The following is a 19,297-nucleotide window of genomic DNA, read 5'->3' on the forward strand; positions in this document are numbered from 1 at the left end:
CCATAGCAAGAATCTCTGCAAGAAAGGCCGAGCCAGAAGCATAACTGACAGAGATAGCAGACAACCAATTGCCACAAGAGTCCCTCACAATAGCGGCACACCCCATCCTGTTCACCGAGGGATTCCAGCTACCGTCAACGGCAATGGACACAGTCGGGGAAGAAGAGAAGGTATCCAAATTCGCCATATGATCTTCTTGCACCAGGGATTGAAGAGAACTCCTCCAAACGGCTTAGTTGAATAGCCTCCTGACATTAACAATTTTATTTAGTTTTTGACACTGGTATTTCCATCATGCCCACTATTTTTAATTTAATGTTAGTTTTTCTTTAGAGTTACTATGTTAAGGAATTCTAAGAGTTTGTGAGTTTAAGAAAAATAGACATATATATATATAATGTAGTAATGCTTGAAAAAACAAAATGTATAATATAGACGAATATCCTAGCCCTACAAATCCATATGTGTAATGTAGTAATGCTTGAAAATCTGAAGTATCATTTGAAACTACTAGGAAATCCCAAAACTTCCCGCAAACAATAGTTATCAATTGAGCCAAAATCATCAAAGAACCCTTCCGGCAACCCATCATCATTCAGAAAACAATTGCTCAGTTCATCTTCCTTAATTGGATCTTCTTCATTTTCCTCCACCACGTGCTTCCCTTTCTCCCCTATTTCGTCCAACGCTATCGCAGGCACGTGACCCTCAAACCGGGCAATGTGTCCAAACAACTTGTCCTTCCTAGAAAAGGTAGTCCCGCACGAGCACCTCCACCTGAAATAATAGTTTGTTCACATGTTAAGTACACCAGAAATTTTACTACGACATGAAAATGAAATGCGAAATAAAGTGAAATGTGAATGAATCATTAGTTTCTCAACCTCGACTCGCTGCAGTGCCTCATGTGGCTCTTCAAGTCGGAGAGCACGGAGAAGCTCTTCCTCTTGTGGCACCGGTCGCACGCGTACATCTTCGGGCAGTGGCTCCTCTTGAAATGGTTCCTCACGCAAACCACCGATTTCAACGCCCTGAACCTCCGGTGCCGCTTGTTCCGGTTGCACCCTTTGAACGGACATGAGAACCGCCTCTCCCGCTGACCGCCGGCATCTTCCACCAGCGGCTTCGCCAGAGCCTCCGCTGTCTTAAACTGGTTCCCGTGCGCGCGCATGTGCATCCGGAGATTCGCGTCGCGCCGAAAGCCTTTCCCGCAGATCTCGCAGAAGTGGATGTGCTCCGCGAGAAGCTCCACCGCGTCAAGCTCCACGATCTCCCAATCGCCGTCGCGGCCTTCGACGGTGTCGTCTTCTGCAAACTCAACCTTCGAATCGAGCGTCTGCTTCACTGATTTCTCCGGAATGGAGATAGTCGGCGGGAGGACAGAGGCTCCGGCGGCGGAGGTGAGATTTTGGGAGCAGGATACAAGGGCGGCGCCGTTGACGACGGTCTGATGGAGGGCGGAGACGATCTGGTTGGAGACGGCGGTTATTTGATCTGCGGCGAGGGGAGAGTTGGTGTTGATGGATTGAGATAAGAAATGATGCAGAGAATCCATCGTGGTCCGAACCAGGAAGAGGTTCCGAAGCGGAACATGAGGGTCTGCGGCGGTGAAATTCGGATCCTCGTGCGGGTGAAGTTTCCGGGTCGTGGTGGCTTGCGAATCCGGATCCAGATTTGACATCGTTAGGCTCAGGAATTAGTAGGACATTCAATGGATGAAAGAGTAATAGGGGGCAGTGGAAGAGATAGGGAAGGGTTCTCTGTTGGGATGTGGTGTTGCATTGACTCTCTCATTCAGTAATTAAATTTTAAACATGTTATTATATGATTATGAACCAGCTTCGAACGAACTTTCTCAAAGGCAGAATGATGTTTCTGTTGACTGAGATGGTTCATTATTGAACTTCAATAGTAGTAAATTTTTGAGAATTTGAATTTGTGCTCTTATTTTTGAGGGATTTAATCTATATATATTAAATTAGCATTTGGCTTAACTTTCTTTTGACATAAAATTTTCTTAAAAGTAAAAGTTTAGTGAAACACGTTTGAGGATAAGTTCTTTGAACAATAAGTAACTTATTTTTATTGAAAAAAAAAGATGATAAGTAATTAATTAGAAAAATCTATGAAGTAGAGCTTTTTTAAAAAAACGTCACTTATATTTGAACGGACAGTTAAAAGTGTTGTGCTCTTATTTACTAGGCTAGGCCTTAGGGCAACCACTACAAAAAAAGTTAATTTTAGTGGAAAATGGTTTGTGGCGGTCTTAGTTAGACCGCCAGTATTGTTTCGATTTTTCTTTTTTACAATTAATTTGGGTTTTTCTTTCTTTCACGATGAGCTTCATCCCTTCACCTCGAACATTTTCCTCAATTGATGAGCTTGTGCTTCTCCTCCTCAGAATCTTTCTTGGAACCCTAGCTCTTCAATCTGCTTGTGATTCTCTTCAATCCACGACGCGTTCTCCTCCTTTGAGGATCTTGTGCTTCTCCTCCTCAGAAACTGCCATGGAACCCTAACTCTTCAATCCTCTATGGAAATCTCTTCAATCATCACGCGTTCTCCTCCATTGACGAGCTTGTGCTTCTCCTCGTCGGAATCTGCCATGGAACCCTAGCTCTTCGATCCGCTAGGTAAGTCTCTTCAATCCATCGAGCTTTGGTCTCTTCAATCATCACGCGTTCTCCTCCATTGACGAGCTTGTGCTTCTTTTGGTGGAAGCTCACTTCATCTTTCAGATCTTCAACTGTTGTTTGATTTTTTGGCTGGGTTTCTCTTTGTTGGATTCTTCTCTTCTATTAGGTTTTCTCAACCATTTGACAAATTCTCGATCACCACAAGCGACCACAAAATCTTGAAGCTCACTCACGATCACCAATTTCGTTAGGTTTTGCTTCTGTCTTTCAGTTTAATCCGCGAATGCACGAGCATCGGTGAGTTCCTAACCCTTTGCTTCTTTCAATTGTTGCATCGTTTATAATTGATTTGTGATTTACTCTCAATGGTTCCGTTTGTCACTATTCTTGTTTGTTTGCTGATCTTGCTGGTTTAATTTGTGGATATAGCTGCTAGTGTTGTCTTTCTAGCTGAAGCGAATCTGGGACTGGTAACAGATGCAATCAAATTCAGAACATGGAATTGGCACAAATGCAAGGTGAGAGGCTGTAATTCTCGTTTTATGAGTGATCCAACAATCCGAGAATGTATCTGGTAGGAATAAGCTGAAACTACATGTAGATTAGTCCAAATTAAAGAATAAGGGTGGTGCTTGGTAAACAGGTAAATGTGGTCATTATGCAATAATGGCTCGTAAAGTAGCTATGTCTTTTGAATTTTTGGGCTGTTATGCGTGAGATATGTGTAAAGTGAAGAGGGGTTTGAAACTATGTGTGGTTTTCCTTTAAAAGCCTATCTAATTGTTTTGGTTTAATAAGAAGAAAAAAATCTGATTGATTCTATATCGATACAATACTTGGATATGCTATGTGTTTCGAATTAAATATAAACTGCAGCAAAATGTATTCTGTACATTGTTAATTACCTATTGAGCTGACAGGTTTTCCATTTCTTGACAGGATTTAATCAGCTTAAAGATTTGAATAATTTGATGGAGTTTTTTCCAAGGGATTCAAAGAGAAGGTTCAAGGAATGAGGGCTTGGTATAATTTTCATTAACTACGAGGTAGTCATCTATAAGGGTGTTTTGTTCTTCAGCAATTGTGTTTCTACACTGATGCACTTTACTACATTGAGCAAGTCTCCTCTTACCACCCACATACTCTCCACTAGGACTTAGGACTAGAGAGGCCGATAATAAAATGGCTTTGTATTTGTATGTGGCACCATAGATGGGGTATGCTGATTGTGTTGTTCATGGAATTTCAGGTTCTTATTTTTGTGTCAGCTCTTCTTGTTCATGGAATTTCTCATTGGACCTTTAGCTATTGATAATTTTTCCATGTTTAAGGTCCTTTGTAGATTATGATAATGGAACTTTATGGTGGTAGGGACGCGTGAGAAAGGCTCCACAATTTCTTTGAGGACATCACTTCTGCAGGTAGCAGTGAGCTAGTAGGACAATTTACATTGCTTGGTTTCCATTTTAGTGATTCATTTTTGTTTTTCTTAATTTGATGGATTTTAGGGTATTCATGTAAAATGCAAGCTAGATTCATTGATTGTTAGTTCCCACCTAGAGAGTGCTAAAGTTCTTACACACCTATACCCCACATAAGGTCAGTCGTAGCTTTTTGTTAAAGATGATTTCTTTCTTCCTCCATTCCATAACTTCAACTAAACATTTGTGGTGTTCATGCAAAATGAAGGACAGAAGGGGGCAACTATGCAATGCAGCTGTATTGGCAGGTTTTTTAATAATATTCAGAGATTTGGATCCTATCTATTCCTCCAAATTGCTTCAAGCAACCATCAAGGTAATAAAAATGCCTATTCATTCTGACTTTCGTTTTCTGTTTTCATTTCCTAAACAAAATATGTTAATCTTGATAGCATAGTGGTGCACTCCTTAAAATAAAGCGTCTTGCTCGTGATCCTCAGAGGTTCATTTGGGCAGTAGGTATTGCACAATCACGGTGTATTAACATGCAAATGAGTGTTGGTGCATTAACTCAAGATGCAAACATGCAGATTCCTTATGCTGGTAAGCTAAATTCACCTAATAGTATGATTTTACATGATAACTTTGTTGAATGTGATAGCATTGAACTTTCTCATTAACTTTGTGGAATGGGACAGAGTTCTGAAGCCTCATCTTTTGTTCTTCTCATACTTGCATTTGATAGGTTTTGTTTATGTATACATATATAGTAGTTTAATATTGATGTATAGCACAAAGAAAGTGATAGAGGAAATAAGATATATAGAAAAGCAAGACCCATTTTGTGGTGATTGTGTTTTGTGGTTGTTAAGGTATTCTTAGCTTTCAAGTTGGGTTATGACAATAATCTATGATTGTGCAAATAACCTCTTTTTGCTGTTTAATTTGTAATTATTCATTTCCCTTGTCACTCAATGTTCTTTTTCTCTATGTTGTGCAACTTTGATTGGCCCTCAGGTTTTTCTTGGCACTAGAATCTATAGTCATAGGTTCTCTCAAGTACTGCTAACTTAATACATTTTTTTCTTTCATTTTGATTGGTAAATCATTTAGATAATGGCACTAGTGGGTAGGATTTAGATAAGGTTTTAGTAATATGGTTTAGTAGAGAATTTAATGGCCACATCCCTGTATTTATACTATAGAAATATGATTTGAAGAAGCTATTCGTTATTAAAATTTGTGGCGGTTAAATGTGGGGGTTTTAGACCGCCAGATGTTGTTGTGTAATGTAAAACCAGCGGTCGGGTGAAAACTGCCACAAACTCGATTGTGGCATCCGGGAAGGTGGCGGGCATGTGACCGCCACGTAAACGTTTAGTGGCGGTTAAAGACCGCCACTATGTGTAAAAAAGACCGCCACTAAAAATTATTTTTTTTGTAGTGAACTCCAATGTCAAATTCCTTATTTGGTTTCTTAACATACTATTCAGCACTATTCTGTACTATTTATGTGGGCTCGTACTGCCAAAATCAGACTTAAAAAACTCCTAAGGAACTGAAGCAGATTTTGCTCCAACCCATGGTTTCTTAAATTACTATTTGAAGGGTCCCACCCGTGTCCCACCATACAACATAAATTTATAATATTTATTTTCACCTAATTTAGATTTAAATTTTAATACTAAATCAATACTTCAACTAAAAAATAATTTAATTAATATTTATACGAATTTAATTAAAATTTAATTTTACTTAATATTTAAAACAATTAAATTTAAATATCAACATATTAACTTAAAAATAAAATAAAAAAGTACATTGTGTTTTTTATAGCAAAAGCAATTTTATTGAATGATAGGAATAAAGACGAAAGAAAATACATGACAATGAAAAATAAACAACAATACATTTTAAATGAAATACATAATAACATGTTAAGATTAATTTTCATTATTCTCGTTTTCGGGAAGGTGCCAAATATGCTCCACCAAGTCTGTTTGAAGTTGGTGATGGATTGACCTTTCAATTTGATGTGCTCTTCTTTCCAAGATATTTCTAAAAGCGAGAATAGGACCACTTACTACTTTAGCATCCAATATGTCATTATTGACTTGTTCATAAACAAAATTACCTCGGTACGTGTTGCGCTCATCTTCAACAATCATGTTATGCAATATGATGCAAGCATACATTATTGACTTCATGTCATTCGGATGCCAAAAGGATTTTGGAAACATTTGATATGAAGGATTTTGAAAATTACCACTAGTGTGAGGAGGTTGATTTTGAGGGAGACACATCTGCGGAGGTTTGCTTTGTGGTTGATACATCTGCGGAGGTTGGTTTTGTTGTTGGAACACCGACATAGGTTGACTTTGCGGGTGAATCATCTGCGGAGGTTGGTTTTGTGGTGGAAACATAGGCGAAGGTTGCAAACCTTCACTTGTAGGAGGTGTTTCATTTTCGAGCAGTCGATAGTATTGCGCAAAATAATTATTCATTTTGAGAAATTTTTTAATTTTTGGACTAGAGAGAAATCGTGGGAGTAAATGTTGGTGTTTCAAATTGTCTACTGCACTATATATAATGTATAGAAGCTGAAAATTCAAAGATTGATGCCAAAACGGTCAGAAAACCGGTAAAACCGGTCAATTCACGCCCAAACAGGCAGAAAACTGGTTCCAACTGTAACACCCCCTTTTTCCCATTGTTTCATTTATTAACGTTTATCATAGTTTCAAAAACATATCAAGGGAGTATTACACTTCTTCACGAAAGCTCATTAAAATTAACACTGATTGTGTTTGAAAATTTATAAGTTCATATGCTTTCCAAAGAATGAATTATTTCTGCCAATAAAATTTCTAAACCAGCCAGATAATCCTAAGATGCATAAAATCACTTATTTAAATAGGTCTATCTTTCATGATATTGCAATAAAATTCATCATACTCAGAACTGAATTTCATAAGCACTTCGGCCATCAACAGTACGACATCACCATAATTTAGAAAATCATTCAACATCTTCTATAAGGAGAGGTTATAAAATCCTCTCAACATAAGTGTAAAAGTAACGTAAAATATCTACCCAGTGTTACATTACAGAGCAAGACACTTATTTTATAATAATAATAATAATAATAATAATAATAATAATAATAATAATAATAACATAAGCTAAGACTCTCCGAAGCTACTCCTCATGAGCCACATCTCTACCTCCAGTACCTGAACGATGTCGCATAGAACATCATTCCAACAGAAGGGTAAGAACTTACATTGTATAAAATATAGCATAACGAAGAGCAAGTAAACAATTCAGATTATGCTTTATAAACTCTTCACCTTTTCTTTAAAATCTGAGTGATTATAATATTTGCTCTCAAGACAGTTTCATAATTCTTATTGTTGTTTCGGAAAATTATAAGTTTTAAAAAGAATAATAATTCGACTTTACCACAACAACAAAACAATTCACCAACAATTCACCAAACACATAAAACCACTGAAAACGTGAAACTTAGTGTGAAAACGTGAAACTTAGTGTGTGAGACTCTAATGTATGCATGTGGTACCAATTGTTAACCTTAGCGGTATCACCGCGTCCACTCCAGACAGTTAACCACCAATGAAGTCCACTCCAGACTTCCAGAACCACGCCAGTTCTGGGACAAACCTCAGTTTTCCGATGAAAACCGACACGTTGCCTCTTGATTAAATGAAGTGTATTTCGTGCAAAAACTCATAAATTAAAACATGCAATTTGAGACCACTCCAGCCCCAAATATATAACATATTTTCTCACCAAATTCCATAACGGAAATCACACCAAAATTGCACAAAATAACACTTCAATATAATTATCAAATCATTCTCTATTCCACTGACAAAATAGCAACACAAAATCATCAAATGTCTCATATCAATTACAAGAACCAGTTCCAGAATCAATTCCAGAAATAAGCAGAAACATAGCAAACTTTCATATAATCCTGGTACTAAATGAGCAGTCCAAAAATTATGAAAATTTTACCAAACATAGCCTTATACGTTAGCTTTCATATAAAATTGGTTTCACCCAATTTGGAATTCTGTAGAGAGAGTTATGCTCTCTACAGCACATGCTGTTAGGGTGTCTGCGAGCAGAAATAGAGTTAACTTGCAGATAATTCTGGTATTGAACCAGCAACCCAAAAATTACGAAAATATTACCCAATATAACCCTATGAGTTAGCTTTCATACAAAATTTGTTTCACTCAATTCGGAATTCTTTAGAGAGAGTTATGCTCTCTACAACACAGGCTGCTAGGGTATCTGCGGCCAGAAACAGAATGAACTTGCAAATGATTCTGGTATTGAACCAGCAATCGAAAAATTATGAAAATATTACCCAACATAGACCTATCTGTTAGGGTATCTGCGGGCAAAACAGAACAGAACCCAATTTTCCCCAGAACCTCAATTTCGCTCAAAATCAATTTTGCTCACCACATGTTAACACTCAACACAGTCTCTCAGTTCTGAATTTTCAAAGAAGATGGGGGTTCCTTCATGTTAAACTCAACCTCTGTTATTCTACAATTATACAAGGTAAATTCAAACCCTTATCTTCTATGACACCGGTACAAAGCCTCCTTGACCCTTTTCTTCTTGAAGATCAAATTCTAGGTTTTCTCCACATTTTCTCCTCTCCTTCACCTTTCACGTGTTTCTCTGTTCTGCTGCTTCTCTAATCCTAATTTTCTGATTTCCCTCTTTTTAATTCTCTCATAACCCTTAAATAATCTTACAATGAGCCCCACTCCCAACTACTCACTTAAAACCTAAAACCCTTATTTATCTATATCACATAATAACTTAATTATCTAATAAAATCACTTAATGACTTTATCATCTAATTAAATCACATAATCACATAATCATCTAATTAAATCGCATAAACTATCAAAATACCATATAGCATAATAATAATTAAGGTAAAATAATAAATAACCTAATAACGAAAAGTGGGGTGTTACACCAACCGGTCTAAACCGGTATGGATTGGTCCATAACGGGCAGAAAACCGACTCAGCCGGTCACCCACTATAAATTCTATTTTTCCTTTCTCACTCTCCATTCGTCCTCAAACCCTAGCTGTTCCTCACCTTCTTCCCTTCCTCTCTCGCTCGCCTTCTACCCTTCTCAAACCCTAGCCGTCGTTCCTCTTCTTCTTCCCTTCCTCTCTCGCTGACCTTCTTCCCTTCCTCTCTCGCTCACCTTCTTCCCTTCTCAAACCCTAGCCGTTCCTCTTCTTCTGCAATCCTTCTTCAGCAATCGTTCTTCCCAGCCACAACCAACCCCCAACCGACCACCACCGGCCACCAAACAACCACCACCGCCACCATAGAGCCACATACACTCACCAACGACTTCCAAACAACCACCACCGCCACTAAACAACCACATGCAGTCACCACCGGCCACCAAACAACGACCACCGCCACCATATAGCCTCGATCCGCCCCAAACTGGCCACCACCGCCACCAAATAGCCACAATCCGCCCCCCACAGCCCTTGTTTCATATGCTCAAAGGCTTGAAGCTCCCAAAAGAGCTTCCTTTTCCATAAAATCTAGCATCCCCATCACTTCCCTTCATCAATTCCACCAGATCGGAGCAAAGGTGGTTCCTTTTCCACTTGATCGGAGGAAAGGAGGTCCCTTTTCGCACATGCACTACAAGATTGGAGCTGTATTTTTTTTTCTAGGTCAAAATTTTTTGACCTTTGTGTTCTGTAATGTTCAAACAATTAATAATTTTTTTTTCAATTTCATGTATTTTTCTTCTTCTGTTCTGCATATTTGTGTTATGTGCTATGTTCAATTTCATCCCTTCATCTTCATTATGTTGTTTTCCCACTGAAATCAGTTGGGTTTTGGTGAGAGAAAATATTAGTTTTTCATGTTAAGGAACCATAAAGCAGACCACAAGGAACTCTGCACTGTTGCTAAGAAACCAAAACTGCCAAGTAGGCAAACTCCAATGCAGCCACAAAATAAGAAACGTTCCTTAGCAACTCCAGCTGGGTTAAGAAACCAGCGTTGGAGTTGCTCTTATTACCATCACTTCCACTATATGTACATGGCTTATAAAAAAGAAAAACCACCACCTCCATTATCGCCACCATCTTCATCATTGTTGTCACTGCCAATGTGCCAGTCTCCGCCGCCACCACCATCGCGGCCATTAATAAGACCATCGTTGTCCACCACCACCACCGTCATCACCACCACCATCGTCACCATTGCCACCGCCACCACTAAAACATCTTTCATCACCACCACCACCGTCACCGTCGTTTTCTTCGTCACTTCCATCGCCACCCCCATCACCACTGTCTCCTTTTATCGCCATCTTCACCCTCCACCACCACCGCCACTACCACCTCTTCCATTAATAAGACCACTACCACCACCACCACTGTCGCCTTCTTCATCGCCGCCTTCACCCTCCATCACCACCTCTCCCATTAGTAAGACCACCTCCCTCTACCATTATCACCGTCGTCACCACCACCATCGCCTCTACAACTACCACAAGCGCCTCCTTCATCACCACCTTTGTCCTCCATTAATGCCGTCACCACCACCTCTGCGATTAATAAGACAATTACCTACCACCACCACCACTGTCATCGTCACCACCAGCCACCAGGCCACCCCTGCAATTAGGTAACCATCGCCACCTTCACCGTTGGGATTAGATAATACCACACCCACAACTTCTGTTACCTAGAAGAATTTTGACTCTGATGTTGAATCAGGTCCAAGTTTTTTTTTTTTAAGTTTGACTCTCATGTTAGACTCAAACAAAGTAGAATTTTCCTTTGTTTCTTCAATTCCATATGACATTTATTCTACCCCTAACATAGTTAAATCATATTAGTTTATTATATTTTTTGAAAAGCCATGTAATTTCTTCCTCTCCTCAAACTACTTGCCCTCCACCACCACCATCACACAAGATCTTCTCCTCCCTCGCGCCGATCACCACTCCTCCACTAATTCCTCCTAATCTCAAAATTCCTCCTCCCTTAATAATGACCCCCCCCCCCCCACTTCTTCCATGACAATGACGACTAAAAGAACGCTACAATGGACACTTTCTCTTAAACTCTTTTTTTAACACATTTTCATTTTTATTGATTGAAATTATATGAGTCACATTTTCAATTCGACAAACTCACAAATTTTTTGAAAAATAGAATAAAAAATATTGAAAATAAAATGTTAGAATGATGGTTGATAGCACTACTCTTATTTTTAGCTAATAAGTAATAACTCATGAACTAACAATTCATTAATCCAATGCCTAAGTTGAATTAATATATTGAACAAAGCGATGCGAAAGTCAAGTTAAGACACTTGAAAATTCATAGTTAAAAAGTTGAGACCAACGAACAGAACAATCTGGCTCAACACCGATGTTGTGGAGCAAAATTGTGGCGCGTCCGTAATCTATTGTTTTGTTTTTCCCCTCTTTGGGAGGTTTTCTTAGACGCCGTTCTTTTCTTCTCTCTCTCCATTTCGTCTTCATTTCTTCTCCACGTGCATTCCAAAAACCAAACCAAACCCTTTTTTTCTTCTTCTTCTTCTTCTTCTTCTTCGCTCGTTACTTCCCATTGAAAACAATCACAATCACCATCACCATCAAACCCTATCGATTCCTAACCGCGTGAAACCGTCACTGAATTTACCCTTTGATTCCGATGACGCGATAAAGATCTGAGTCTCGGTGGTGGATCGGTTCGACGCGCTCACAATGGGTGCTACGGGCTCCAAGCTTGAGAAGGCTCTTGGCGACCAATTTCCTGAAGGGGAACGTTACTTTGGCCTTGAGAATTTCGGCAACACTTGTTACTGCAACAGCGTTTTGCAGGTCCTTCCTTCACACCATTCTTCGATTTCAAATTTTATTGTTTTTCTCTGCTTATTTCGGTACTTAATTGTTCATTACAAATATTATTGCTTTCGCTGAATATTTAAATGCTAATATAATGCAAATGGATGAGCATATATATATACACTCACACATTAAAGCGTTTACTGGTTTATCACGAAAATGTGGATCAATTAACTGAAAAAAGACGAAGAGGGAAATGTTTTGGGGCTTGTGGTGCCCTTCCCTTCTTCAATTTGTTGGCAATTTGCTTTCATTGGCTCGAAAACTAGTTTGTCAACTTTTATTTTGCTTTAAGTGTTAATACTTTATGCGCGTAACTTGAATGAGTTCTGTTCGACGAATAGCAAAGCTTATTTTAAGTTCTTACTATTGGATAAGGATACTGGAATATTAATATCAGCTTATCTGCTACACAACATACCTAGACATGTATGGCTGGATTAGTCTAGCCTTCTAGGTTTGTTTAGATTAATTGCTATCCTGATGAACTATGATTGGATCCTAGAAATTTGGCATGTGTGCTAGTTTAATTGCTCTCTTTTCTCTTTCCTCAGGCTCTATACTTCTGTGTTCCTTTTCGTGAACAATTGCTAGAGTATTATGGAAATAACAAAAGCATAACAGATGCAGAGGAAAATCTTTTGACTTGCTTAGCTGACCTATTTTCACAGGTAATGAGGCTATGTTTGGAAAATGCGTGTTTTTTTTTTTTTAATATTTGATTTACTGTTAGAGAGTTTGAATTGTTTTCAGTGATTGTAGTAAGGTAACATATGTTGGTGTTACTTAAATGAAGGATGAAACCAATGCAGTGGGAACCTGATTGTTTTACTTAATAACTTTTTAACCAGTCTCAGACCAATTAATTTTTATCCCAGAAATTACATAAAAATCTGTAAGAATGTGAGAATGTTAACCAAGTTTCCGCTTTGTTCTTCCAAAAGAAGAATAGTTTCTTTTGCAAATCTTAGCTAAAGACCTTACATTCCTACAGACCCAACTCCCAGTAAGAATCTAAATTTTGTAACATTTTGACCATTTTCTTTCCTCACATGACAAATTGATGCACTTTCCTGCTTATTTCTTACTTTAATGGTTTTGAGTTTAACATGTGTTATTTTTTCTTTGGAATAGATAAGTTCCCAGAAGAAGAAAACAGGTGTCATTGCTCCAAAACGATTTGTACAGAGGTTGAAAAAACAAAATGAACTGTTCCGTAGCTATATGCACCAGGTATGTGTTTAAACTGATAAGCATGAGACCAGATGTCAATAGGTGACTATTCTACACATTTATAACTTTCTTTTGACAGTTAAACAGAATATCAGTTTGTATACACTTACGTGTTTGGCTATGTTATGTGTTTCTCCATGTTTATGGAAGAATCTATGCACACAGTCATGTTTTGTATATGTATGTCCCTGCCTAGTTGCTTCTGACTTCTGAGATATGTTAAGTATGAATCTGATAAATCTGGATCAGAATCAATAGAAAATTTGAGATAAACTCAGTCCCAACTCAGTATCAAAGTTGATGCAGGAGCTAAGATTTAGATGAAAATACAGAGAGAAATCAGAAAAGACCCTTCCAGGTATTCAAGAGATCTGAGCTGTCCTTTCCGATTACTGAAATTCTCAACCAAATGAAAAGTGTCTCACTGTCCCTCTCTCTTTTCATATTTATTCCAGTCCACTGTTTACGAAAAATTATTGTCTACTGGACAGTTATAAACTCCTTCCTAGTTATTCCTGCCCCTCTTTATTACTCCCTCCATTCCTATATATAAGTCACTTTTACCTAATTCTCTAGGATTAAGAAAAGTAGTTAGCAGCATTAAATTTCAAAAAGTTTTATTAACTTTCCAAAATTACCCTTATTTAAAAACGTAGAAATTCAACAAATTTCTCACTGTTTTAATTATCTGCTTAATTTCTCATGAATTTATTTCTCGAAGTTGATAACTTTTCAAAATCTCACTATCTCTTTCGTATTAAATATGAGAGTAAATTTGGGAAAAAATATTTAATGTTTCCTAGATATTAGAAAGTGACTTATGTTTAGGGGAACAAAGATTTTTCACAAAAAGTGACTGGTGATAAGGAACGGAGGGAGAGCACAAGTTAGTTTCTATTATTAATGACTAATGGGTGGTTTAGTAATAGAATCTTAGCTGTAGATGCTTTTATCTGAAAGATAAGTTTCTAGCTGGCAAAGTTACGGTTGTTCAATTGGTAGATCATTAGTCAATTCTGAGTTACTCTTTTCTTGTTATTGTCGCTCATGATAGCAAAATGATTTTAAGCTTGTAGTTAAACTTGAAGGCAGGGTTAGGATGATGTTCTCTAGCTGTCCTGGGTAATATTTATGGTCGCAAATTGCAAGCCACTCCCTTGATCTGAACATATTGTACTGGAAAGGATATTCTCTTGAACTATGTTTCATAAGATGAGAACCGAACCTCTTGACTTGGTCATGATACTTGTGCATATTGAGCCTTTATATGCAGAAAATTAGTAATATATTTATCTCTCCAGCGGTACTGGAAAATATGTTAAACTTGTTTTTTATAGACCACTATATGCCTCATGGGAAACGTAATCTTTTGAAATGTGTTTCCAGTTGGCTCTTGAAGATGAGAAACTCTTGAAACTTGTTTTTTATTGAACATTATATATGCCTTAACGCAACAACCCTTTATCACTCTAGCATATATCTTTAGATGTCTGCTCACGCTTTTACCAGTACACACAATGATTTGGCCTGTTGGCTTTATTCTTTTTGAGGGAATAATTGGTTGATTCCCGTTTAGATGTTCATCTAATGCCATTTCAGTGAAGTTGAACAATGGGGATTTGTATGTTCAAATGATGTTGTATGTCTCAATTTGTTTCGTATATACATCTCCTTGAACATCATAATTGATGAAATTAAAGGGGAAAAGGAAATACAGAGAATTAAGTTCTATAATATATACTGGGTTTGATCTTACAAAAGACAAAACACTTATGACTTACCCTATTTGTAGTAATGGTATACTCCTAATTCTAGTTAAATAGTGAAACTAATTAGAACTCCTATTCTTAACTAAATAATGAAGCAAAAGAGCATAAATAAGGAAAAGAAGAAACCAACCTGAAAGAATAGCCTAACTTGCCTTATATGATCAAGGATATTATAAGATGCCTTTTTATATTCTAACACTTCTCATCAAGCTAAAACTTGCTTAGCTTTAAGCTTGCTACAAATAAGTCATTTTTTAAAAAGGAAAAATAATGAGGGACTTGATTGATAATCTGGGATTGTTGCAAGTCCAAATTGGTTCTTTAGAGAGAAAGTCAACTAGGGTGAAAAACCAACAAAAATATGCTCGAAAACAAAATAAGGTTGAAACATTAGCAACTTGGTAGCAACCACTAACAAAAACACCAAAAGAGAACGATTTGAGCTGATGATCACAATAGAAGAAGCGGCGATGTGAACCAAGTCCAGTAAGGTGGTGTGTGCACCTCATGTGCTAGTGATAGCTTATACCAGGGCATATGATAGAGGATCAAGAGGCAGTGCTCGGGAGATTGGTTGGTCTGTTGTTTCTGAGATGGAAGAGGGTGTCACCACATCTGCACAAGATGATTGTAGAAAGTGGGCTAGTGCTTGTAACAGCTGAAGCCCTGAAAATAGAGAATCAAAGCTATGACGCACCTTGGATTGGCCAATCAGTGGTGTCAGAGACAACTTTTGATGTCATCCTCAACACTTGATGTCTATAGAGAGGGCCAGCTCTGACAGGGACTAAGTAAAACCAAATAACAAAAAACGGATCAAAATTCGAGAAAACAATGTATGGTGGTGGGTCAACGCTGATATTAGCTAGAACGTGAAAAGCAATGATACGGTTGAAGGATTAATCAAATTGCTTGTTAGGGAGAGAATGACTTTAGTATAGTAGTTCCCAACTTTGGGAACTAGCAATGTAACATTGATAAGACAGGTCGCGGAGGATGGTACCACTTTGATGAAATTATAGGGTTTAGTCTTTCAGGTGTAGAATGTGGAAAATTAAATACATAATAAAATTGTATTAGCATAATACAATGGGTTTGATCTTACTAAAGTCAAATCACGTACCCTTCTAGTCAATTAATTAAGACTCCTAAAAGAAACCAATAAAAATAAAGAAACAAACCCTAAAAAATAATTTAAATTACAGAGATGTCATCAATATATTAAGATCTCTTCTTATATTCTTAACAGAAGTTATTTGACCAGTGCATGTTATTCCTTATTTTTTAAATGTATTGTTAATTCTGTTTGTTTGACTCGATGTTCTTTTTGTTGCATGCTGTTTCTTGTTAATCTAGGTTTTTTAATTATTATTTTTTTGGAATTTAATGCAACATTGTCATTGTGAAACTTCTCATTTTTTATAGGATGCCCACGAATTCTTGAACTTTCTGTTAAATGAACTTGTTGACATTCTTGAGAAGGAGGCCCAGTTTGCAAAAAATGATCAAGAGACATCACCACCTTCTGAAAAGATTGCAAATGGACCAAAGAATGGTCTAGCTAATGGTGGTGTTAAAAAAGAGCCTTTAGTTACTTGGGTGCACAAAAATTTTCAGGTAACCTTGATTTGGCAGTTCAATATTCTATATTTTAACATATTGCTTGGAATAACCAAAATTGTGAACTTTGTATTAGATTCATATTGATACCTAATATGCACTCGGTATGTATACAACTCAAAAATGGAGTTGCAATTGTTACTCACTCCATAGTGAGACTGAGATCACAAAATTAGTTTATTTTCCTAATTTTCTTTAAGGAATCTTATTATTGGAAATTGCTTTCCTCAGGGAATACTCACCAACGAGACAAAATGCTTGCAATGTGAAACAGTAACGGCAAGGGACGAAACATTTTTTGACCTGAGCCTTGATATTGAACAAAACAGTTCGATTACAAGTTGTTTGAAAAATTTCAGTTCGACTGAGACGTTGAATGCCGAAGACAAATTTTTTTGTGACAAGTGCTGCAGGTGCGTTACTCTTTGGCGCAATTTTTTATTTTATAACTTCCTGAATACTATTTTTGGGGCGTCAGATGTTGCTATTCTACATAATGAGGTTAAAGGTTAGTTTAACCAATTTTGGATTGTGGGAAGTTTTCGTGATGAAGCAGTTATGTAAAATGGCTTCAATATCACATGATTATTTGTTGGCAATATCTAATCTCTTTATAATTACAAATAAATTGCTCTATTTTTATTTATTATTTATTATACTATGATGTTTTCGGTTTTTGGGTTTATGGTTGTGACGCAACGTTATCAGAAGACTCGTAGGTTTACCTTCCATTGATGATTGGCATTTTTTTCATCTGTTACCTGAAACAGTTTTTATGGCTGTGTGTCTGTCAGTGTATAGTTCTGTGAAAAAATGCATGTACTCCCTGCTTTAATTTTCATGTCCTTTATACCGGTCCTTAACCAATGTCAATTTCCTTGTGATATTTATTAGCTTGCAAGAAGCCCAGAAGAGGATGAAGATAAAGAAACCTCCTCACATTTTGGTCATCCATCTTAAGCGGTTTAAATACATGGAACAGCTAGGCCGCTACAAGAAGCTATCGTACCGTGTTGTCTTCCCCCTTGAGCTCAGGTTGAGTGATACTGTTGAAGAGGCAGATATTGAGTATTCTCTATTTGCAGTTGTTGTCCATGTTGGGAGTGGGCCCAACCACGGGCATTATGTCAGCCTTGTGAAAAGCCATAACCACTGGTTATTTTTTGACGACGAAAATGTTGAGATGATTGATGAGTCTGCTGTTCAGACATTCTTTGGGTCATCTCAAGAATATTCCAGTAATACAGACCATGGTTACATTTTGTTCTATGAGAGCGTTGGCTCTGGTAACTGAAACTAGACCTAGAGTTTTAGGTGATTGAATCGTTTGGACTTATTAAACCTTATTCAATCTGCTTGAGGTGTTATAAATCCATGAGAGGATACGGGTTGTGAAAATGTTTACTTAGGTGGTTGGCATGTACAGTGGATAGTGGAAGCACTGTCCTCTTTTCACAAATAAGAGCAGATAGAGAGCAGTGTATATGGTATGGTGAGATTTTCATTCACCAACAATGTATTCATGGTGCTAAATGTTCAATTAATTAGAAGCACAAATCAAAGACAATTCCTCCTCGTAGCTTAGTGGGTAGTTTCTCCTACATTTGTTTTGTCCGACCCACAAAAACATTTTGGCTTAATAGTACTTTTGATCCCTCACTTATCATGATTTAGCAGTTCTGGTCCCTTATGAAATTTATTAGCCTACAACGCTCCTCACATTTACTAATTGTTACAATTTTGGTTTTCCATCAACTTCCATTCAATTTTTGACGGGTTTTAATTAAAAAATCAATTTTAATAAAGTAACCGTTAGTAAACGTGAGAGACGTTTTAGGCTAAAAGTTCTTTGACGGACCACAACTATCAAATCGTGATAATTGAAAGGGAAAAAATATGCTATTAAGCCAAACATTTTCTAGGTGGATTATAATGATTGACGTATCCAGAACTAAAAGTACATTTATAAACAATCTATGCAACATTGTATGACAATAATGTGTTTTTTTTGTTGTTGGAGGAAATACGACAATAATGTCATTATGCACTCCGAGGATTTTAATAGTTGCTGGTCCTATGACCATGAGGTGGTGTTTGTAATCACGGTTCCAAAGCAATAGATGAGCTGATGATCATTCTTTTTTTTATTAAATTCCGGGCTAAGCGCCCAAACTAAGAACCATCACCCCTAGAATGAAGGGTATTACACGAATCAAACATCATAGGAATATAGCTAAAAGAAGGCAAAACATTATAAACTCTAAAAGGCATCAGCAGCCGCAATCCATTCTTAGCAAACGCCTCGCGAAAGACATGCTTCACCAGAATCTGCTCAAACTTACCCAGCAGCCTCTTGATGTCTTGAACTAGGGAAGTAGAAGGTTTACTGGGGCATCAACCCTTATTAACGAGATCAACAACAAACTCTGAGTCTGATTCCACCACAACCCTTATGAAACCTCTGGCCAGAGCCAGTTGAGCACCATGATATATACCCCATAACTCTGCATGGTTAACAGATCAAGAGCCCAAAAGAGCAGAGAAACCCACAACAACAACACCATCATGGTCTCTTATAACCCCCCCCCCCCCCCCAACACGCAGCCTTATTCGAGAGGGAAGAAAAGGAACCATCAGTGTTAATTTTAACCCATTCTTCCATTGGGTG

General features: G+C 37.6%; 2 protein-coding genes and 1 long non-coding RNA gene across 4 annotated transcripts; 2 read left to right on the plus strand and 1 right to left on the minus strand.

The window, feature by feature from the left end:
- Window positions 1–368: 368 nt before the first annotated feature.
- LOC130742705 (protein SENSITIVE TO PROTON RHIZOTOXICITY 1-like) lies at window positions 369–1,883 on the minus strand. The gene is made up of 2 exons (XM_057594806.1): window positions 885–1,883; window positions 369–777 (listed from the first exon to the last, which is right to left on the minus strand). The coding sequence occupies exons 1-2, from the start codon at window positions 1,679–1,681 to the stop codon at window positions 498–500; spliced, it is 1,077 nt and encodes a 358-aa protein (XP_057450789.1). The 5' UTR covers window positions 1,682–1,883; the 3' UTR covers window positions 369–497.
- Window positions 1,884–2,170: 287 nt separating this feature from the next.
- Window positions 2,171–5,233, plus strand: LOC130748604 (uncharacterized). Of its 2 annotated transcripts, XR_009022746.1 has the most exons (7): window positions 2,171–2,633; window positions 2,803–2,933; window positions 3,066–3,154; window positions 3,576–3,682; window positions 3,886–4,057; window positions 4,145–4,235; window positions 4,326–5,233. It is a non-coding gene; the product is annotated as an uncharacterized LOC130748604 (long non-coding RNA). The 2 variants fall into 2 exon arrangements; XR_009022745.1 differs by having other exon boundaries at window positions 3,576–4,057.
- A 6,250-nt stretch (window positions 5,234–11,483) lies between these two features.
- LOC130742707 (ubiquitin carboxyl-terminal hydrolase 3) lies at window positions 11,484–18,196 on the plus strand. The gene is made up of 6 exons (XM_057594808.1): window positions 11,484–11,983; window positions 12,562–12,678; window positions 13,142–13,240; window positions 16,435–16,626; window positions 16,861–17,042; window positions 17,524–18,196. The coding sequence occupies exons 1-6, from the start codon at window positions 11,867–11,869 to the stop codon at window positions 17,921–17,923; spliced, it is 1,107 nt and encodes a 368-aa protein (XP_057450791.1). The 5' UTR covers window positions 11,484–11,866; the 3' UTR covers window positions 17,924–18,196.
- The last annotated feature ends 1,101 nt before the right edge of the window (window positions 18,197–19,297 follow it).

Source organism: Lotus japonicus, chromosome 3, assembly GCF_012489685.1.
Source record: "Lotus japonicus ecotype B-129 chromosome 3, LjGifu_v1.2".
In the NCBI taxonomy this organism is placed as follows: domain Eukaryota; kingdom Viridiplantae; phylum Streptophyta; class Magnoliopsida; order Fabales; family Fabaceae; genus Lotus; species Lotus japonicus.